The sequence below is a fragment of the Pan troglodytes genome, chromosome 10 (assembly GCF_028858775.2).
Source record: "Pan troglodytes isolate AG18354 chromosome 10, NHGRI_mPanTro3-v2.0_pri, whole genome shotgun sequence".
NCBI classification, from domain to species: Eukaryota; Metazoa; Chordata; class Mammalia; order Primates; family Hominidae; genus Pan; species Pan troglodytes.
The window spans coordinates 124089165-124112408 of record NC_072408.2 but is presented as its reverse complement, the minus strand read 5'-3'; the positions used below and the strand labels follow the sequence as shown (position 1 = coordinate 124112408).

The following is a 23244-nucleotide window of genomic DNA, read 5'->3' as shown; positions in this document are numbered from 1 at the left end:
GGTCAAGGCTGCAGTGAGCTATGATTGCACCACTGCACTCCAGCCTGGGTAACAGGGCGAGACTGTCTCCAAAAAAAGTCAGGCTCTAGCATCCAGAACAAGCCTGGGTTTGAATCCACCATCACTAGCGTGTGACTTAGGCTAGTGACTTAGTCACTCTTAACTATAGTTTCCTCGTGTAATGATGATTGTGAGGATGATGCTGGTGGTCGTGAAGATGCTGGTGTGGTCCTGATGCCGAGGAGGAGGAAGAAGATGGTGATAATGGTGATGCTGCTAATGAAGGTGATGGCACTGATCATGAAGATTAGGATATGATGAGGTTGAGGATGATAATGATGAGGGTGATTATGGTGATGATGATGGTGATGGTGATTATGGTGGAGGCTGATGAGGAAAGTTAGATGATGATGATTACAATAATCATGATGGTAACAATGAGAATGATGGTGGCTATGGTGATGATTGTGGTAGTGGTGGTGATAAAGATGATGGTGAAGGTGGTGGTGGTGATGATGATGATGATGATAGTGACAGCCCCTACTTTAGAATGGATGTGATGAGTGGGCTGGAATACTAGGCTTTGCCACTGTGTGACCTTGAGCAACTTAGCTTCTCTGTCTCCCTTACCCCATCCATAAAATGGTGATTAACAATCATTCCTGGACAGGTTCAGTGGCTCACGCCTGTAATCTCAGCACTTTGGGAGGCTGGGGTGGGAGGACCACTTGAACCAAGGAGTTCGAGACCAGCCTGGGCAACACAGTGAGACCCTATCTGTACAGAAAATTAAAAAAAAAATTAGGCAGACATGGTGGTACGCCCTTGTAGTCCCAGCTACTCGGGAGGCTGAGGCAGGAGGATCACTTGAGCCCAGGAGATCAAGGCTGCAGAGAGTTGTGATTGTGCCACTGTATTCCAGCTGGGATGACAGGACAAGGCTGGGGGAAAAAACGAAAAACAGTCATTCCTGCCTCAAAGGGTTGTCACAAGAGTTAAATGCACTAAAACACATGGCCAGGCATGGTGGCTCACGCCTGTAATCCCAGCACTTTGGGAAGCTGAGGCAGGGGCATCGCTTGAGCCCAGGAGTTAGAGATCAGCCTGGCCAACACAGGGAGAACTCGTGTCTAATATAAATAAAATAATATTTTTTAAAAACCCACATGTAAAGTCCTTGGCACATAGTAAGTGCTTAATAAATGCTCTCTCTCCTTATTAATAGGATTATTATTTTTGTCATTATGTTCCCTTTATTTTCCGAATCATTCTGTTTGTCCTGAGCTGCTATTGTTCAAAGCCGAAAGTCTTAGCCAGGGTCAGAATAACTTACTACCCAAAGCCCACAGGACCTCTCTATCCTTCCTACCTCCTACTTTTTCCACTGGTAGGTGTCATGAGCAGTAAGTTGTCCAGGGGTTCATGGTACATGGAGTATTACTAGGAAACAGGCCTCCTGTGTTCCCAGATCCATGGAATGAAGAAGGGAGAAGGACAAGCAAAATCCTTCTCCTTGCCATCCTGAAATGATGTCCACAAAGATAGGGATACATCAGCTGTCAAGGTCACCTTGGATGAGCTCCCTTTGTGATTGACACCCAGAGCTGCCTTCCCACATGTCACTATCGGTCTTTATGAAGCAGCAGGATGGGTACCCAAAGTTCGCTGGCTCATATGGAATTATGTGAGTGAGCCACTGAGGTTCTGTACAGACTCAGGACTTCCAGATCAAAGCAACCAGCAGTCCCTCCTGATGTCCCCTTCCTCACCTGCCCCACCTTGCCTTTCAGAGATTTGGACGGCAAGTCACACAAACCTCTGCCCCTCGCCGTGGAGAATGACCGAGTCTTCAATGACCTATGGGGGAAGGGCAATGTGCCTGTCGTCCTCAACAACCCATATTCAGAGAAGGAGCAGGTAAGTGCTTGATGCCAAGCTGGTACCACTGCCTCCCACGCCTTCTCGACCCCCTCCCAGGTGGGAAGCTGACGGGAGGGAAGCTAAATCCTACACTGTGTCATGATGGAAATCAGCCGCCGTGGCTGGAGAGCTTGGGAGGCCGAGGCCAGGAGTGCTTATCCTCGGATGTGGATCTCGACTTTGTTTTTGTGTGGTTTGGTATTGTTTGTGAGCTTGCCGTTTTTCACATTTTAATTCTGTTTCTTCTGGGAAAGGCATTCACATGATTCCAAATTTAAAAGATATAAAAGATACATGGTAGCTGGTCATAGTGCCTCATGCCTGTAACCCCAGCATTTTGGGAGGCCAAGGCGGAGGATAGCTTGAGGTCCAGAGTTCAAGACCAGCCTGACCAACATGGTGAAACCCCATCTCTACAAAAAATACAAAAATTAGCCTGGCATGGTGGCGGGCACCTGTAGTCCCAGCTACTCAGGAGGCTGAGGCAGGAGAATGGCGTGAACCTGGGAGGCAGAACTTGTAGAGAGCCGAGATTGCACCACTGCACTCCAGCCTGGGCGACAGTGCAAGACTCCATCTCAAAAAAAAAGACAACCAGCCTGGGCTACATAGTGAGACCCTATCTCTATTGAAAAAAAAAAATTTTTTTTTTAATTAGTGAAGCATAATGGCATATACCTGTAGTTCCTAGCTACTCAGGCTACTGAGGCAGGAGGATTACTTGAGGACAGGAGTTCAAGGCTGCAGTGAGCTGTGATATAGCACCTCTGCACTCTAGCCTGAGTGACAGAGTGAGACCCTGTCTCTAAAAAAACATTGAAATAAATAAGCAAAAAGATATATGATGAAAAGCTCTATCTGTTCCTAATCCCAGTCACAGAGTTTTCCTCCCCAGAGTCAAGCAATATTAATGGTTTTTGTGTGTTCTTTTAGCCGTGTTTTATGCATTGACAAACACACACATTATTTTTGAATATTTTTACACAAATAAGAGCACATTACACATGTTGTTTTATATCTCGCTTTTTCACTTATTAACATATCTTAGAGATTAGTCCCCATTAGTGGGTAAAGAGGATCTTGGTTCCTTTTTTATAGCCATATAATATTTCATTGTGTGATCATCCTGTAATTTATTGTATCAGTCCTTCATAATGAACCATTGTCAATATTTTGCTATGACAGTGCTGTGGTGAGTGACCTTGTGCCCATACCTTATTTGGCACATGGGCAGGCTTATCAATAGAATAAGTTCCTAAAGGCCAGGCATGGCGGCTCACGCCTGTAATCCAACACTTTGGAAGGCCGAGGCAGGAGGATCACTTGAGCCCAGGAGTTTGAGACCAGCCTGGGCAACATGGCAAAACCCTATCTCTAAAAAAAATACCAAAAATTAGCTGGGTATGGTGGCACATGCCCGTTGTCCCAGCTACCCTGGAGACTGAGGTGGGAGAATCACCTGAGCCTGGAAGGTCAAGGCTGCAGTGAGCTGTGATTGTATTACTGCACCACTGCACTCTAGCCTGGGCAACAGAGCGAGACCCTGTCTCAAAAAAACAAAATAGAATAAATTCCTAGAAGTGGAATTGTTGGGCCAAAATTCACGCACATTTGTGATTTTTGTGGTACTTGCCATAGTGGTTGGATCAATCTTACCAGCTAACTAGGAGACTGACTGTTTCTTCACAGCCTCGCCAACTCCATCTGTTATCCAACTTTTTAGTCTCTGCCAATCTGTTCAGATGTGTTTTGACAGCTAAGTCAATATCATTTCCAAAGAGTGGCTAGATTTGGCTGGAGATCAGCAGCGCCTTTGTCTTACCTGTCCAGTAAGCTGATGGGCCAGGCCAGGGCAACCCTAGGGAATCATGTGAATTTCACACCCATCCTCTGCATTGCAGTGAAGTCGGAGTGACCGGTGGGAGGTCGAAACATGGGGGTGGCCTAGGCGACTCAGCAAGTGATGACCTGCTTCATTTTCCTGATGCTTGGCCTACAGATGGCAGCTTTCACTGCCAGCGCATCTAAACAAGGCCTCAAAGTTCTCTACACAGCTTCAGCGGGGAGGATGAGACATTCTAGAGCCTTGGTGGCAACTGCTTTCCTTAGCCGCTGATGGCTGGCCGGGAAGATAAGGACATCAGGGATTCTGTGGTAGGTCGACCCATGGTCCCACCAGCTGAATGTCCCTCTAGCAGTCCTATCTGGAAATGTTTGGTGGAAAAGCGCAATGGTAGACTTTTATTATGTTGTCCTCAAAAGTCAAGACCACACTGAAGCATTAGGAAACTATTCTCCATTCATGATTAAATGAACAAATATGGTTTAAAGCTCTTCTATATTTTCTTTCTTAATTGAAAACAAAGAGGTATGGCCATCATATGAGCCCTCACAAGAGAAAGAAAGACAGCAAGAGGCAGCCTCGGGCCAGATCTAGCCTGCAGACCTGATTTGTTAGGTCTACCCCGTATTGTATTAAGAGATAATTTATAGTTATATTTTAAATGTATTGCCAATGTTTCAAATTTTTACATAAATATATCTACAGCTTCTCTTTAAAATTTACATAATCTATGGCCAGGCACGGCGGCTCACACCTGTAATCCCAGCACTTTGGGAGGCCAAAGGGGGCAAATCACGAGGTCAAGAGTTCAAGACCAGCCTGACCAACATGGTGAAACTCCGTCTCTACTAAAAATACAAAAGTTAGCTGGGCATGGTGGCGGGTGCCTGTAATCCCAGCTACTCAGGAGGCTGAGGCAGGAGAATCGCTTGAACCCAGGAGGCAGAGGTTGCAGTCAGCCAAGATCACGCTACTGCACTCCAGCCTGGGCGACAGAGCAAGACTCTGTCTCAAAAAAAAAAAAAAAAAAAAATTATATAATCTGACCACATTGCACCTATACTCTGTTTTTTTTGCTTGTTTGTTGTTTTTTAGAGACAGGTCTTGCTCTGTCTTCCAGTCCAAGGTACAGTGGCACCATCCAGGCCAAGGTACAGTGGCACCATCATAGCTTACTCACTGCAACCTCAATCTCCTAGACTTAAGAGATCCTCCCACCGCAGCATCCCGAGTAACTAGGACTACAGGCTGGTGCCACTAGACCTGGCTAATTTTTTATATTTTTTTGTAGAAACGGGATCTTGCTATGTTGCCCAGGCTGGTCTCGAACTCCTAGTTCAAGCAATCCTCCCTTCTCAGCCTCCCAAAGTGCTGGGATTATAGGTGTGAGTCACTGCAGCCAACCATATTCTTATGGGGCAACAATCTGCATAGACTGAATAGCAGCTGCCCCCTCTAGACAGGATGTGGCTTTCTAGTTGGCCACAAACCTCACCACTCCCTATTGTCTCCCTCTTATTAAGGCCAGTGTCCATTGTCATTTATAATAGCATTAGTGCTTTCGATTTCTTATACTAGGAGGAAAGTTAAATCTTTTTGTACCCATGTCTTTATTATTATTATTATTTATTGTGAGACAGAGTCTCTGGTGCTATCTCTGCTCACTGCAACCTCTGCCTCCTGGGTTCAAGCAATCCTCCCCCCTCAGCCTCCCGAGTAGCTGGAATTACAGGTGTGTGCCACCACACTCGGGTAATTTTTACGTTTTTTGGAGATGGGGTTTCACCATCTTGGCCAGGCTGGTCTCGAACTCCTGGCCTCAGGTGATCCACCTGCCTCAGCCTCCAAAGTGCTCGGATTACAGGTATGAGTCACTGCACCTGGGCCCATGTCATTTTTATAAGTGGCAGGTAGAGATGGACCAAGAGGTTCATGTTTTAAGAAAGATCTTTTTGGCTGGGCACAGTGGCTCACACCTGTAATCCCAGCACTCTAGGAGGCCAAGGCAGGTGGATCGCTTGAGCCTAGGAATTTAAGACCAGCCTGGGCAACATAGCAAAACCCCGTCTCTACAAAAAAGTATAAACTATTAACTGGGCCTGGTGGCGTGCACCTGTAATCCCAGCTACTTGGGAGGTTGAGGTGGGAGTATCGCTTGAGCCAGGGAAGTTGAGGCTACAGTGAGCCCTGTTAGTGCCACTGCACTCCAGCCTGGGTGACAGAGCAAGAACCTGTCTCAAAACAAAAACAAAACAAAAAAAAGCACCTAACAACATTCTTCATTTCTACACACACACAAGTCTTTCTTTTTAAATATGCAACTAAATGTCCTGTTTTGAAGTTACCCAGCCTTCTTTACTGATTTAGCTTACCCACCTACCACCTCCAGGTATCCATTTGTAATTCCTGGTCTGCAGTAATCCTTGAGATCTCGGTTCGAAGGAAGAAGCAGGGGAGGCCTTGACTCTGCAAGAAAGACACTAAAAGTCAATGCAGAAATCTGAGCAATGGCAGACTGGTCATTTCCTTGCACACGGCCCACCTTAGTTAGACAATGCCAACTTGCAAACATAACTTTGGTCTTCAAGCCTGAGGAGTGGAGCTCAACATTGAGAACAGGACCTCAGGGTTTTGAAGATCAGATAAGTGTTTGCCTAAAACAAAAAGGAAACAGGCATTACAGTAAAAGGAATGCGCGGCCAGGCGCGGTGGCTCACGCTTGTAATCCCAGCACTTTGGGAGGCCAAGATGGGAAGACCCCCTGAGGTCAGGAGTTTGAGACCAGCCTGGCCAACATGGCGAAACTCCATCTCTACTAAAAATATAAAAATTAGCCGGGCATGATGGTAGGCACCTGTAATCTCAGCTACTCAGGAGGCTGAGGTGGGAGAATTGCTTGAACCTGGGAGGTGGAGGTTGCAGTGAGCTCAGATCAGGCCACTGCACTCAAGCCTGGGCGACAGAGCGAGACTCCATCTCAAAAAAAAAAAAAAAAAAAAAGGAATGGCTGTGGCGGATAACATTGCTTTTTTTTATTGCTGAGGATCATTATTAGTTCTCTGATGTTGTCTTTGGTGCTCACAACACCTGAGACACTTGCTGAGTTTTGACATCATCAAAGGCTGTTATCGTAATCATCATCTTAAGTGAAAAGCTACCCTAGATAAATAACATGAGGACCTACCTGCTGTTGGGCCATTCTCCCTGCACAAACTCAGCACTGGAAGAAGGACCGCTAGCCTTTGCAGGATGTGACGATGAAAGGACAGGAAGATATATGGAGAGCTTGCCTTAAGGCCTCTGCTAATATAGAAATTCCGTTTGCTTGGAGAAGGGAAGGACTTTGAGGGTGCTGGAGAAAGGGGGTAAGACTGAATCTTCCAAGGTGAAGTAAGTGTGCTGAGCAGTTTTAGCCTAGAGCGTTCCTGGGAGCATGACTGATAGACCAGCAGAGCTTGGGATTTACGTTCGTCTTTGCCCAGCATCAAATCCTTAATGTAGGATTTGACCCAAAAAGATTTAAAACCACGGGCCAGGCCAGGCAAGGTGGTTCTCGACTGTAATCCCAGCACTTTGGGAGGCTGAGGTGGGCAGATCACCTGAGGTCAGGAGTTCGAAACCAGCGTGGCCAACATGGTGAAACTCCGTCTCTACTAAAAATATGAAAATAAGCCCAGGCGTGAGGCGCACACCTGTAGTCCTAGCTACTCGGGAGGCTGAGGCACAAGAATTGCTTGAGCCTGGGAGTTGGAGGTTTCAGTGAGCCGAGACTGCACCACTGCACTCCAGCCTAGGCAAGAGAGTGAGACTCCGCCTCAGGAAAAAAAAAAAAAAAAAAAAAAAAAAGTCACGGGCCTGCGAAATCATCCTGGCTCTGTTGTCTGAGATTCAATTTTCCAAATGCCTCTCAGAAATAGAGCTGTCAGGAGGCGGAGACCCTAGCGCTCAGATATATTTGAGTCCCAGCTCCAGCGCAAAGGAAACAGCCCTATTACCACCTGCTAGACATCTCCATAGGCACAGGCTTCAGAAATGCTTCCCAGGGTGAGCAAATTAATAGAAAACACAATGTTCTTTTTTCCATCCTGAAAGACGATCTCCTAACCTCGCCTCTACCTGCTCAAAGCCACTGTACCTGGAGCTCCTGGAATCAGCTTCTTTTTTTTTTTTTTTTTTGAGATGGACTCTCACTCAGTCGCCCAGGCTACAGTGCAATGACGCGATCTCCGCTCACTGCAAGCTCCGCCTCCCAGGTTCACGCCATTCTCCTGCCTCAGCCTCCCGAGTAGCTGGGACTACAGGCGCCCACCACCACGCCCGGCTAATTTTTTTTTGTATTTTTAGTAGAGACGGGGTTTCACCGTGTTAGCAAGGATGGTCTCGATTTCCTGACCTTGTGATCCACCCGCCTCGGCCTCCCAAAGTGCTGAGATTACAGGCGTGAGCCACCGTGCCCAGCCGGAATCAGCTTCTATCCTTCCAGTTGTAACCCACATTTATGGCTTGTTTAAGCATCCACAGGGGGCCTAGCATTGTTAATGTCACAAAGAGGAACCCAGCCACTACCTGCAATCCTGAGTCCGGAAGCGATAGGTGGGGGTTGAGAAGCGGCTGGGCAGGGCAGCAAAGCAACTGCCAAGGACTGGGCAAAAGGCAATAGAATGCAATTGAAGCAGGACGAATGCAGGTTAGACATGAGGAAGAACTTCCTAACACAGGAGACTATAAGTTCCTGGAGGAAATAGTGAGGTCTGACTCCTTGGGAATCCCAGAAGGGATCCCCACCCTCTTCGATGCTCTTGTTTGTCTAGATTCAAAGAAAATCAGCCCTAGAGGCATCTTCTTTTAAGTCCATCTCAGGAGGCTGAGGCATTAATCTTTATCTAGCAGTCATTTCTCTTGCCAACAGTCTGGGTCACTGTGGGTGGGGCCAGTGAGACGAGTCCCCAGTCACAGAGTGCGTTGTGTGTATGACTTTGTGACCCTCATCTTCACTACCCCCTTGCAAATTGCATCTGGCCTGGGATAGTAGATAGAACAAATCAGTTCATCTGTCACCATTCACTTGATAACCTGCCGTGTGCATAGTTCTGGGGTAGAAGCAAAGCTGAGCAAACACAGGCCTCCCTGCCCTTGAGACCCTCACGGATGTGTGTGGGGAGAGACTCACATAAGATTCAATTAGTGCTGAAATAAAGAGGAACACAAAATGCTTTGGGAACATAATTACCTCAGCAAGTAGGTACCAGGGAAGGTTTACCCCAAGAAGTGACACCTGGTCTGGGTTTTGAAGCTCAGGTAGAAGTTTGCCTAAAAGAAAATGGAAAAAGGCATTATAGGAAAGGGAATGGTTGTGGCTGATATGTTGCTTTTTATTTTTTTCGCTAAGGATTATTATTAGTTCTCTGAGGTTGCCTTTGGTGCTAACACCACCTGAGACACATGTTGTGTGTTTTTTTTTTTTGTTTTTTTGAGATGGAGTCTCGCTCTGTCGCCCAGGCTGGAGTGCAGTGGCCTGATCTCGGCTCACTGCAAGCTCCACCTCCCAGGTTCACGCCATTCTCCTGCCTCAGCCTCCCCAGCAGCTGGGACTACAGGCGCACGCCACCACGCCCGGCTAATTTTTTGTATTTTTGGCAGAGACGGGGTTTCACTGAGTTAGCCAGGATGGTCTCAATCTCCTGACCTTGTGATCCACCCGCCTCAGCCTCCCAAAGTGCTGGAATTACAGGCGTGAACACATGTTGAGTTTTGACATCATCCGAAAGGCTCTTATAATAATCGTCTTAAGTAAAAAGCTACCCTAGATAAACAACATGAGGACCTGCTGTTGGGCCATCCTCCCTGCACAAACTCAGGATTCAAATCAAGCCCTTCTTGCCTTCCTTTCTTATTAAGCATCGTTTCCCTTGCCTGTCTGGTTTGCCTTCCTAAGAGAGAAGGGGTAGAACTGTGCCCTGTTTGGGGATGGAACATCTATTTTCAGATACCAATTAAGCATCAATCAAACCCTTAGTACGAGGTTCGAGTGGGGACGGGGCTGGACCTGGGAAGTGGTGTTTTCATTTGGGGTTCTCTCCTCTTTTCCATCCTTCCCATTGCCCTTGCCCCTCCCTCCAGCCTCTAGCTGGTAAAGGTGATCAGATAGAGAGATCACTGTTATATCGAAATCCCACTCCCCAAGCTCAGCCGCCTGAGGATCATGGCATTTTCTCACCCCTGGGGACGTAGGGCTTGCTAGCTGCTTTCAAAATGTCAAAATCTGTTGAGAAGATTTTCCCTATTTCCAGGTAAATGACAGCACCCCCCAGCTTCTCTAGAGAGCTCTAAATTATGAGAAAGGTGGGGGACAGGCTTGTGGGCCGTTTCTTTCCCAATCTTTAGGGGATCCAAGGTCACCAGGATGACACCAACTGGCCTGCTACTGCTGGCCTTGCTGAAAACCAAAAGGGTGTAGCCAGCCCCAGCCGGCCTGGGTCTGAATGAAGGCAAACCAGTAAAATGCTCTGCCTCTTGGAGACAACCCAGCATGCTCACCAGGAAGCCTTCTAAATCAGCCCTGACTCATTGTACGGTAATGATGTCAGGATAAAAATAACAGTAACAATGGCCCAGTGCGGTGGCTCACACCTGTAATCCCGACACTTTGGGAGGCCAGTGAGGGTGGATCACTTGAGATCAGGAGTTCGAGACCAGCCTGGCCAACATGGTGAAACCCTGTCTCTACTAAAAATACAAAAATTAGCTGGGCTTGGTGGCGTGTGCCTGTAGTCCCAGCTACTCAGGAGGCTGAGGCAGGGGAATTGCTTGAACCTGGGAGGCGGAGGTTGCATTGAGCTGAGATCGTGCCACTGCACTCCAGCCTGGGCACTGGAGTGAGACCCTATCTCAAAAAAATAAAAAATTTTTAAAAAGTAACAGTGATAACAATATCACGGTGCAGGTGTGTAGCCATTTTAACCCTTGGACTCACGAGCCCACAGCACTGAGGCCAGGAATCCAGCGCCAAGCTGGTGACCTTGGTCAGACAACTAATTTTTTTTCTTTTTTTTTTGAGACGGAGTCTCGCTCTTTCACCCAGGCTGGAGTGCAGTGGCCCGATCTCGGCTCACTGCAGGCTCTGCCCCCTGGGGTTCACGCCATTCTCCTGCCTCAGCCTCCCGCGTAGCTGGGACTACAGGCGCCCGCCACCTCACCCGGCTAATTTTTTGTATTTTTAGTAGAGACGGGGTTTCACCATGTTAGCCAGGATGGTCTCCATCTCCTGACCTCATGATCCGCCCACCTCGGCCTCCCAAAGTGCTGGGATTACAGGCGTGAGCCACCGTGCCCAGCCGACAACTAATTATTAATAGCATCTGTGCTGAGCCTCCCTTTCCTAATAGGGACTAATAGGCTCATCAAGTTGTGGGGAGGATGAAATGAGATAACGTATGAGATAATGATGTCAACCATAACAACGGGACCTAATATATTTATTGAGCAATATCAGGTACTGTGCTAAGCACTTTAGGTCCATGGCCTCATTGAACCCCCAGCTCAACCCAATGAAATACTGTGATTGTCTCCATTTTACAGATGAGGAAACTGAGAATCACAGAGGGTTTTGTGGCTCAACGAGGGTCGCATAACCAGTAAGTGATGGAGATGGGATTTGAACCCAGGCCATGGAGCCCTGAGCCCACTCTACAGGGCCTGGCACAGAATAAATGCTCAACAAATGTTGGGGTCATTACTATTGTTTTTATTTGGCTAAATAATATATTGCGAATTTGAGGCAGATAAGAAGCATTGTGCCCATTTTACAGGTGAAACCCTTGTGGCCAACAGGTGACCCAAAGCCCAAAGTGACCACCCATTGACTCATGACAAGGCTGCATCTCCTCCCCTTTGTGACCACATCATCATCTTTGTCACTCATTGAAATCAATGGGACAGATGTGATTTATGCCTCCTGGGGGCCGGGCTGTGGAAACACACAGAGAAAAGAGCAGGAGGGCCTTGAGTGGAAAGAGGGGAACTTTGAGGGCCTGGATTCCAAGCCCAGCTCTATTGCTTGTTTTTCATTAATTTGGGGATAGCCACGTCACCTCTCACAGCCTCTATTTTCTGATCTGAAGAATGGGTTACCATGAGGATTCAATGAGCCCATGGATGTGCAGTGGCCTAGCCCAGGTCAGGCACCAAATAGGCATTTACTGAATGTTACTCAAAATGAAATGAAGGCCAGGTGTAGCTCATGCCTGTAATCCCAGCACTTTGGGAGGCAGAGGCAGGTGGGACACTTTAGGTTGGGAATTTGAGACCAGCCTGGCCAACATGGTGAAACCCTGTTTCTACTAAAAATACAAAAAATATTAGCCAGGTGTGGTGGCACACACTTGTAATCCCAGCTACTTGAGAGGCTGAGGCAGGAGGATCGCTTGAACCTGGGAGACGGAGGTTGCAGTGAGCCAAGATGGTGCCACTACACTCCAGCCTGGGTGACAGAGTGAGACTCTGTCTCAAAAGAAATGAAATTGAGTATGATCACTGCCCTGGAGCAGTTCACAGCCGAGCCATCCCCTCTTCTCATTTAATATGCACCTCAACTTCTGAAAACTTCTACTTTCAAGACAAACTACAGATGGAAATACACACAGTAGTCATCATATTGTGATATTTGGGGTTTCATAGACTCATGCACAGATATTACCCACAGAGCTGCCTTGGCTGGCTTTGGCAGAGTCCATTGGCTCCCTTGAGGCTGACATCTCAGGGTGCTTCTTGATTACTCCTTTCCCTAAGTCTCTCTCGAAGCATTTGAGAAACCTCTTGCATTTTGAGATTAATTTCCCTCTGTAGGAGGATGCCCCAAATCCCTAGTTCTAAGCTGCGGTCCAACTCATTTTTGCCCCTACTTCAATTAGGTCAGGTATCCCTTGCCTTGGTCTAGATACCCAAGTTGGATTTTCCCCAAGGCATCTTCAGTGCCCCACTTCTTAGGGTGATCCAACATTCCCAGGGTGCCCTCAAACCAGCAGACCCCCCAAGATGCTTTCTAGGGATGTATACTGAACACAGTCTCTCTCCACCCCAGAGGCATCTTCCTTCCTTCCACCTGAGCCATCGCCTGCTCAGTGATTCCCAGGTCTTTATAGGTCACTGAGCCAAGAGGCCAGCAACCAAACTTGCTGTCCGGGGTGGTCAGAGCCAGGGTGGAGCCAGGAAGTGGTGCGTGAATTGACTGGTGTTTGGGTTCAGCCCTGCTGGAATTTCCACATATTTTGCTAACTGTTTGTTTTAAGAGTGAGTATATTCAACGCAGGCTGTCCCGACTGTTGTCCAGGTCTGACAATGACACTGTGGTTCACAATCAGTGACACCACTCTGCACGCTCCTTCACTGCGTCACCCCATATTGAAATGCTTTTCCCAAAAAGGGCAAGCTGGGTCAAAGTCATTTTTCTTCCTCTCTGTAAATTGGTATCAGTTGCCAAAACCAACCTCCCACCAAACAGAGGCTCTTACAGGTCAACAGCCCCAGCCTATTTCCATTTCCTGAGGTTCCCAGGATTTTCTAAGATACAAGGGCCAAAACATAAACATGAAACTTGTTGTGCATTTTCAATATTTGCATTTAGCAAGTTAAGGCTTTCAACAAACAAACACAGTACGATGCAGTATCATAGGGCAGGCCACGAGATAATTACGGGATTGATGTTAAGATTAATTCCTAGTGTATATATACATTCTGGTCTGGTAATGGGACCAAGCTGAAAGTTGTCCAGTAACATCTGGCTATACTATGATATCACTGCAATTTGGAGAAAGCTTAAAAAATTCAGCCTTGATGCCCCTTGGTCCTCCAGAGGTCTCCACTATCACCCTGAATCCTTAACTGGGGTGAGTCTGACTCCCAAGCACCCCCTTTTTTAATCACCTTCTACAGATCTACAGACTGTTGAATTACAGAAGAGAGAGAGAGAGGCAGAGTAAGCAATGTCAACTTTTTTTTTTTTTTTTTTTGGAGACAAAGTCTCAGTCGCCCAGGCTGGAGTGCAGTGGCGCGATCTCGGCTCACTGCAAGCTCCGCCTCCTGGGTTCAAGCCATTCTCCTGCCTCAGCCTCCCGAGTAGCTGGGACTACAGGCGCCCGCCACCACGCCCGGCTAATTTTTTTGTATTTTTAGTGGAGGTGGGGTTTCACCGTGTTAGCCAGGATGGTCTTGATCTCCTGACCTCGTGATCCGCCCACCTCGGCCTCCCAAAGTGCTGGGATTACAGGCATGAGCCACCGCGCCCAGCCAGCAATGTCAAGTTTATATGGAGTTATCTTAAGGAACGAATCACTTTAGACATAGTGCTTTGAATACACTAAAGGAAATTATATTCCAAAGTACTAAATACACTTGGTTAAGTTCTATACACAGCAATTTTTTAATTGTACGGATAAGTGGGTACCTTCTGGTTTTGTGAGTCTGTGGGCCTGGACCCTGAGCTGCCCCAGCTTGTAACCAGGTTATGCTTGCTGCCCGGGAGAGGTGGTACCCACAGGTGGGTGCGGTGCCGCCCAGGGCTGCAGCAAAGGGCGCAGTGTGTGGCGTCTGGCCCCTGGTGTGAATGGCCCTCTGCCCAGCTCAGCCCCGGTGTGCTGCCCTCATTTCAGGACAAGCCAAACAGGGCAGGTTGCTGCAGGCCTCTAATAGAGGAGCTGTCACTGGTGCCGATAGCATAAGAATAAGAAGCGACTTGCTTTGTACAAGTTTAGGCCTTAGCTCTTAGATTAGTTTACTAGGGCTGCTGTAATAAAACACCACCAACTGGTGGCTTAAACAGCAGAATGGATTGCCTCACAGTTCTGGAGGCCAGAAATACAAAATCAAGGTGTTGGCGGTGCTGGTTCCTTCCGAGGGCTGGGAGGGAGAAGCTGACCCAGTCCTCCCTCCTTGGCTTGTAGGTGGCCATCTTCATGTTCACATGGCGCTCTCCCTGTGAGCACATCTGCCTTCAAATTTCTCTTTTCTGTAAGGGCACCAGCCCTACTGGATCAGGGCCCATGCTGATGACCTCATTTTTAACTTGATTTCCTCTGTAAAGGCCCTAACTCCAAAGAAAGCCATATTCTGAGGCAGTTTAGGACATCAACATATGAATTTGATGGGGATGGGGAGGGAGGACATGGTTCAGCCCATAATACGGGGGTCCCCAAACCCCAGGCCACAGACCAGTACTGGCCTGTTAGGAGCTGGGCTGCACAGCAGGAAGTGAGCGGCAGGCGAGCAAGTGAAGCTTCATCTGTATTTACAGCTGCCCCCATCGCTCGCATTACCGCCTGGGCTCTGCCTCCTGTCAGATCAGTGGTGGCCTTAGATTCTCATAGGAGCTCGTACCCTACTGTGAACCACACCTGCAAGGGATCTAGGCTGCCTGCGCTTATGAGAATCTAATGCCTGATGATCTGTCACTGTCTCCCATCTCCCCCAGATGGGACCATCTAGTTGCAGAAAACAAGCTCAGTGCTCCCACTGATTGTACATTCTGGTGAGTTGTGTAATGATTTCATTGTATATTATAATATAATAATAATAGAAATAGTGCACACGATCAATGTAATGCCCTTGAATCATCCTGAACATGCCCCCGACCACCAGTCCATGGAAAAATTGTCTTCCACAAAACCGATCCCTGGTGCCAAAAAGGTTGAGGACTGCTGCCATAATAGCTCCTAAGATGTTGTATGTCTTGGAGGCGCCTGCCTGCCTCCCCTGGTGTAGCTGTCAGTCCTGGTTTCACTGTGAGGCTCGTGACAGTGACAGCCACTACTGGGGAAGGGCAGGTGCTTGGCCTCTGTGTCTAGGTGTTCTGAGTTCTGGTGCTGAGTTTCTGTCTTCTTGCCTAAAAAACCTCCCTCCGTCCACTGCCCAGCACACCTGCTTCTTACTTCCTAGCGTCTGCTAAAAAGCCCACCATCCAGCTGGGTGCAGTGGCTCATGCCTATAATCCCAGCACTTTGGGAGGCCAAGGCAGGTGGATACCTGAGGTCGGGAGTTTGAGATCAGCCCAACCAACATGAAGAAACCCCATCTCCACTAAAAATACAAAAATTAGCCAGGCGTGGTGGCACATGCCTGTAATCCCAGCTACTCAGGAGGCTGAGGCAGGAGAATCATTTGAACCCATGAGGCAGAGGTTGCAGTGAGCTGAGATCGCACCATTGCACTCCAGCCTGGGCAACAAGAGCAAAACTCTATCTCAAAAAAAAGCCCACCATCCTTCCACTTACCCAATCCATGTTGACTTTATCCTTTGCCCCGATCCTCTCCTACCCAGAGACTCTCAGTTCCACTTCCAGAGCCCCCAACCTTCAGTTCCCTGCTTCCAGTCCTGCTGCCCCTGCAGCTGCATTCCAACCCCATGGCTACTCCTGGCCTCATTGTACCATCCTCCTCATGGGTCTCTCTGCCTTGACCCTCTCCCTCTTGCAATCCTTGCAATCATGTCTTTCCTAAAATCCAGCTGAGATAAGATCACTCACTCTATGAAATCAAGGCCAACATCCTTGGCTTAGCATTTAAGGAACTCTATAGTGTTGAAACTTTTTAGACCTTGTGTTAGTTTGCTCAGGTTTTAATCACAAAGGACCATTGCCTGGGTGGCTTAGACAACAGAAATTTACAGCTCACAGTTCTGGGGGTTGGAAGTCCAAGATCATGGTGCCAGCATGGTCAGGTTCTGGAGAGGGCTTTCTTGTCAGCTTGCAGACATCTGCCTTCTCTGTGTCCTCACATGGCAGACAAAGAGAAAGAGCTCTCTCTTCCTTTTCATATAAGGCCACCAATCCTATCAGATTAGGGCCCCACCCTTATGATCTTGTTTAACCTTCATTATCTCCTAAAAGTTCTATCTCCCAACAAAATCACATGGGGGTGGGGGATGGAGGTTAGGGCTTTGTATTAGTCAGGGTTCTCTAGAGGGACATAATTAATAGGATAGATGTATATATAAAGGGGAGTTTATTAAGGAGTATTAACTCACACGAACACAAGGTGAGGTCCACAATAGGCCATCTACAAGCTGAGGAGCAAGGAAGCCAGCCCGAGTCCCAAAGCTAAAGAACTTGGAGTCCAATGTTCAAGCGCAGGAAGCATCCAGCACAGGAGAAAGATGTAGGCTCGGAGGCTAAGCCAGTCTGGTCTTTTTACGTTCTTCTGGTGCTTTTATTCTTCTGGCTGCACTGGCAGCTGATTAGATTGTGCCCACCCACATTGAGGGTGGGTCTGCCTTTCCCAGTCCACTGACTCAGATGTTAGTGTCCTTTGGCAACACCCTCACGGACACACTCAGGGACAGTACTTTGCATTCTTCAATCCAATGAAGTTGACACTCAATATTAACTATCACAGGCTTCAAATAAATTTGGAGGAAGGACAGAATGCAGTCTCATGCAGATCTCATATGTTTATTGAACATATACTGTGTGCTGGGCACTGTTTCAGGGATAGAACAAACTGAACAGTGGGTAGGCAGAAAACAAGTATTATCTAAATGCCTATATAGGTAAATGTAAATCTATATCTACAAGATATAGAAATGTAGGTATGCACATACATGTCCAGGTACATATATGCTCATGATGACCACAGGTAGTGTTAAGTGCTATGGGGAAAACAAAGCATGGTAAGGGTGATTGGGGGCAGAGAATGACAAGGAAGTGACACTGCTTTAAAGAATGATCACAGCTGGCACAGTGGCTCACATGTGTAATCCTAGCACTTTGGGAGGCTGAGGTGGGCAGATCACCTGAGGTCAGGAGTTCGAGACCAGCCTGGCCAACATGGTGAAACCTCGTCTCTACTGAAAAAAAAAAAAAATAGAAAAATTAGCCAGGCATGGTGGCGCATGCCTGTAATCCCAGCTACTCAGGAGGCTGAGGCAGGAGAATCACTTAACCCAGGAGATGATGGAGGTTGCAGTGAGCCAAGACCACACCACTGCACTTCAGCCTGGGCGACAGAGTGAGACTCCATCTCAAAAAAAAAAAAAAAAAAGAATGATCAGGAAAGATCTCTAACATGACAGCATTTGAGCAAACTCAGTGATCGGGGTCAGCCACTGGAATTCAACCCTTTACATCAGGCATCCACAAACCTTTTATCTAAAGGACAAGATAAATATTTTTGGCTTTGTGGGCCACATGGCCTTGGACTCTATCAAAATACTAGCCAGCTCTGACATTGTCATGTCAAAGCTGCCACATGCTATATGGACTCAAATGAGCCCCAATGAAATTTTATTTATGGATACTAACATTTGAACATCATATAACTTTTGTGTGTCACAAAATATTCTCCTTTTGATTTTTGCATTCAATAACCCAAAAATGGAAAAAATCCTTCTTAGCTCAGAAGCTGTACAAAAACAGACAGTGGGCCACGCCGTCTGCAGATCTCTGCTTTAGAAGAAGCAGCTGTAAGATGCTTTTCCCAGTTGTGGGATGAGAGTCATTCAGTGGCTGCTGAGTCCTAGAATACTAGTCCCCAAAATATAGTAGGTGCTCAATATGCACTTGTTGAAGGGGAGAAAGAAGGGAGAAAAGGAGAGGGGAAAAGGAATCAGAGCTTCAGCAGTCCTTGGAAGTGGCATTCTCAGCTCCGGAGTCCAGGCTGACATGACCGCACCTCCCTGCCTCCTTTTGAGCCTGGCTGCAGGACCATTTCCTTTCATTCCTTCAGGGCCTCTGCAAGCTTCCTAGGCAAAGAGGTGTTGACAAGGCTATGAAAATGCCCATGAGATCATGGCCTCCTTTGCACACTTAGGGGCGGGTGTCCCAGGGGTCCACAAAGAGCGAGCCAATGTCTCCTCCCACCTAAAAGCTTCCATTGTCCCCACTGCAGACATAAAGCCAGAAAAGGGAGTATGTAGCCACAGCCCAAAGCCCACTTGTGCCCTGTGCCCAACATAATAACTCACAAGTGCTGCTAATCTGCATTTTGACCAGGAGAACTTTGGTGCCCACTCAGAATAGTCATTTGCATCCTGCATGCAGGGCCCCTGACTGCTATATTAATCTCCCCGTTTCTCCCCTCCTGAGTCATCTAATATTGCTGCTGGCTAATTAAAACATCAAAGCGCCAAGTACAACAGCCCTGCCAGAAGCCTCCTAATGCCTGGTTTCAAGTGTGCAATCCAGTGAAACCCAGGGCGGAGGGTGGCACGGCTCGCACTCGGGCAGCCAATTACTTGACTCGTAACGACCACCCCTCGCACATCTGGGACCTCAACAGATGGCCTCTTTTATTAGTCCTGTTATCTCACTCCTCCCCCTCCCTGGCGATGAAGACTGTCGGCTGCCGCCCACAGGCCACACCCTGCTCCCCCTCCTCACGCCTGGCCCCCCACCCTCTGAGTCCTGGGCCCAGACCCGATGTCATCACCACATCTGTCATCCCCGCCCTGGGATTTCAGCTGCTCCTCAGCCTCTACAGTGTTCACATGGGTGGCCGAGAGGGTTTCTAAACTGGCTGAGTGAAACTGGGTATGTAGGGAGAATGGCTGGGGTGCCTTCCTGTGGGCAAGGTAGGATTATTTGGTTTTTTTCTCAATGATACAGGTTGTGGGCACAATCAGAGGGATGTGTTTACTACAAAGCCCTGCCCAGATGTGACTTTCATCACCTCCAAGACTCCTCCTGGAAGACACAGGAGGGGAGACAGGATCTTAAAGAAGTGTTTAGGGTGCCTGGCCAGACGTTTGAACAAAGTGGGGTTGTTTGTATCCAACTTCCTAGGGAAACATGGGCACAATAACTTAGACAGGCTAGAAAGTATAAATGAGGAACAAAGGAAAGAACTCGCCCAAACCTTTATCATGCTCCCAGTGTGGTAGTGTAGTAGTAATACTTGCAGAAGTAATAATAATAGTAATACAAGTAATAATATAAGTAATAATAATACAAGTAATAATAGTAATACAAGTAATAATACAAGTAGTAATAATACAAGTAATAATATACAAGTGATACAAGTAATAATACTTGCAGAAGTATTGCAGTACTACAAGAAATACTTATACTTCTAATACTGTAAATTGGGCTAGTAGTCACATAATAATAACATTTATAATAATAAATAATGGCTAACATTTAGGGGGTGACTATGATCATCCAAGTAAGAGATGACTTAGTCAGGGTGCTGGCCAGTGGAAGGGGAGAGGAGTGAATGGATTCTAGAGCTAGTTAAAAAGCTAAAATGGGGGAGAGTCAGTGATGAGTTGGGTGTGGGAGATAGAGAAGAGGCTGATGATTAAGATAGCTCCCACCTGTGGCTTGTCCTGCACAGATGGTTGGTAGCGCCCGGCACTGAGGAGGACCAGATCTGGTGAGGGCCGGGAGACGTGGAAGATTATGAATCCTAGCACCTTCCATGTGTTCCCTGTGCTGCCACAGCCTGCACTCTTCCGGAGCAGTCTTTAACAGTGGCACGCTCTTCCCCACCTCCTGTTCCCCAGGCTCCAACATGGCGCCATGAATGCTTTAACACAGAACTCAGAACTCTTATTCCACTGGCTGCAAAGGTGGCCATGATAGTTCTCTTAACTCAGGACCTCTGCATGATCTGTTCTCTCTGCCTGTAAGACCTTGCTTCCTCTTCCTTGCCTGGCTAGCACATACTCATCTTCTGGTCTCGATCTAGAAGTTAGATGTGTCTTCTATGTGCTCCCACCTCCCCTGTGCTGCCAAGGTCCCATGTAATGGCATCCATTGTGCTAAATCGATTGCAATGGCTCATTCAGTTTTCATCACCCCCTACAGGACTGTGACTCCATGGGAGCAGAGATCACATCCATCTAGCTTGTCACTATAGTCTTGGTCTCTGCTGCCTCACCTGGCACATAGGAACTACTCAATAAGCATATGTTAAATGAATGAATTATTCTTAATGGCCAGGAGGCAGGATAGTCAAGCTGTTAAGGGCATGGTTTGGGAGCCAGACTGCCTGGATTGGACTCCTTTCTTCAGCTTATTAGCTCTACAATCTTGGGCAACTTAACCTCTCTGTGCCTCAGTTTCCTAATCTGTAAAATGGAGATAATAAGGTTGTTGCTTGGCACATAATCAGTGCTCATTTAATGTTAGTTTTCAGTATTAGTCCTTCGCAGTTCTCTGTGACTTCTATCCTGGACTTCGATCCAGCTCATTTGTTCATAATTCACAGCTACCCTCATCAGGCTGAGCTCCTCCAAGCCAGTGAGATGAGTGCCCTGCCTCCTTTCTGATTTTATCTCCTTACACTTGCCCTCATGCATACACTCCAGCCACACTCAACCTCCTTGCTGGTCCTTTGAACTTAACAAGTTCATTCCCACGTCAGTGCCTTTGCACTTGCCCTTCTCCCCTCCACTTAGTTACAGTCACCTCCCCATTTTCTATTCTTATCATCACCTGGAATTATACTGACCCTATATTAGTTTACTTACTGTTTATCTCCACCTCTACCACATAACACTCCAGAGGGCAAGGTCCCTGTCTGTCTTCTTCACTGCTGAATCCCCAGTGCCTATTTATTGAGCATGTATTATAATAGGTGCTCAATAAATGCTAATTGAATGTATGAATGCCCTGCCTCAAGGCCACTGTGCACTGATGTACTCTTTGCATGAGTGTCACTTAACATTGGCTCATCTTCTCCCTGATCTTGCTTGGCTTTCGCATCAGGGTGCACCTGCTGCCCCTCCCTTAGAGTTACTAAGTGACCAATGCTTGCCTGATGCATGTGTGTGCCTGTGCCCAGGCAGGTAGACAATAACCCAGGAGCATCCAAGACAGATGTGATCCTAGGCCAGGCACGATGGCTCACACCTGTAATCCCAACACTTTGGGAGGCTGAGGCAGGAGGATTACTTGAGTCTAGGAGTTCAAGACCAGCCTGGGCAACATAGTGAGACCCCTGTCTCTACAAAATATATAAAAAATTAGCTGGGCATGGTGGCACGCACCTGTAGTCCCAGCTACTTGGGAGGGTGAGGTGGAAGGATTGCTTGAGCCTAGGAGGTCAAGGCTACAGTGAGCTATGATTGCACCACTGCACTCCAGCCTATGTGACAGAGCAAGACCCTATCTCAAAAAAAAAAAAAAAAAAAAAAAGACAGATGTAATCCTTATCAGTGAGGTCTACAATGAATGGGCCAACACTGGTCAGCCTGAGATTTATCCCCACTCACCTACTAGCCAAATCATTTGCAGAGTGAAGACAAATGGGGGACTAAAGGTCCCCATAAAGAGGCTCTTCCATGGTTTCTTTCCATGTAGGTGTTCAAGACAGAGGGGACGGTAAGTGCAAAGGCCCTGAGGCAGGAAAAAGCCTGGAAGTTTTAAAAGTCCCCCAGAAATTTGGGGACAATATTCTTTGCTTCACATTTTTTCAATTTATTTTATTTTATGTCATTATTATTTTTCTGAGATGGAGTCGCGTTCTGTCTCCCAGGCTGGAGTGCAGTGGTGCAATCTTGGCTCACTGCAGCCTCTGCCTCTCGGGTTCAAGTGATTCTCCTGCTTCAGCCTCCCAAGTAGCTGAGATTACAGGTGTGCACTACCACACCTGGCTAATTTTTGTATTTTTTAATAGAGGCAAGGTTTCACCAAGTTGGCCAGGCTGATCTCGAACTTCTGATCTCAAGTGATCCGCCCACCTCGGGCTCCCAGAGTGCTGGAATTACAGGTGTGAGCCACTGTGCCTGGCCCAAAATTTTTCAATTTAAATCTTTCTGTTTTCTCAGTACTCGCCAGAAATGGTGAGTTTGGACTGTCACAGAAAGGCCTAGAAATCCAAGTAAATCGACCCAGCTTTAGGTTTGATGCCTCGGTGCTGGGGGCTATTATCATTCAAAGAGGCTGATGGTGTCCTTTCAGTCATGTATTCATTCAACAAATATTCACTGAGTCCTTCCTCAGTGTGTCAGACCCTGTTGAACCAGAGAGACCACCTTTGAGTTCCTGACCCCTCTCCCCAGAGCAGAATCCTAGAGGCTCTTCCATGGTGTTTCTTTCCATGTAGGTGGGGAAATCAGGTTCCCAGGAACCTTGTACATGTCAAGCAGGAAGGGCTGGATCTTACTCTGGATGTAGACAGTTGGTCACTCAAGGCAGATCCCAGGAAGAGCAATGGCTCTCCCAGCCTCTGTGGAGACAATGTTACAGTCCACTCAAGGCCCTGCCTCATCTTCCACCTTCATTCTCTCCTGCAGCCCCCTGCCTCAGGAAAACAGTCCCCCACAAAGAATGGCAGCCCCTCCAAGTGTCCACGCTTCCTCAAGGTCAAGAACTGGGAGACTGAGGTGGTTCTCACTGACACCCTCCACCTTAAGAGCACATTGGTAAGTATCCCAGCAGGGTGTAGATGAGAGGGTGGCAGCTTCATCACTATCCACATTTGGAGTCGGATAAGTCTTTGTTGTGGGGGCTGTCCTCTGTTGTAGGGTGTTGAGCACCACCCCTGACCCATAC

General features: G+C 47.5%; 1 protein-coding gene across 3 annotated transcripts in view; it reads left to right on the top strand.

The window, feature by feature from the left end:
- Positions 1-23244, top strand: part of NOS1 (nitric oxide synthase 1) — a 151039-nt gene that overhangs the window by 48504 nt on the left and 79291 nt on the right. For all 3 annotated transcript variants that reach the window (XM_009426346.5, XM_016924328.4, XM_063785030.1), the window contains 2 exons: positions 1791-1917; positions 22986-23114. In XM_009426346.5, the coding sequence (XP_009424621.2) occupies positions 1791-1917; positions 22986-23114 (256 nt within the window). The remainder of the gene's footprint in view (positions 1-1790; positions 1918-22985; positions 23115-23244) is intronic.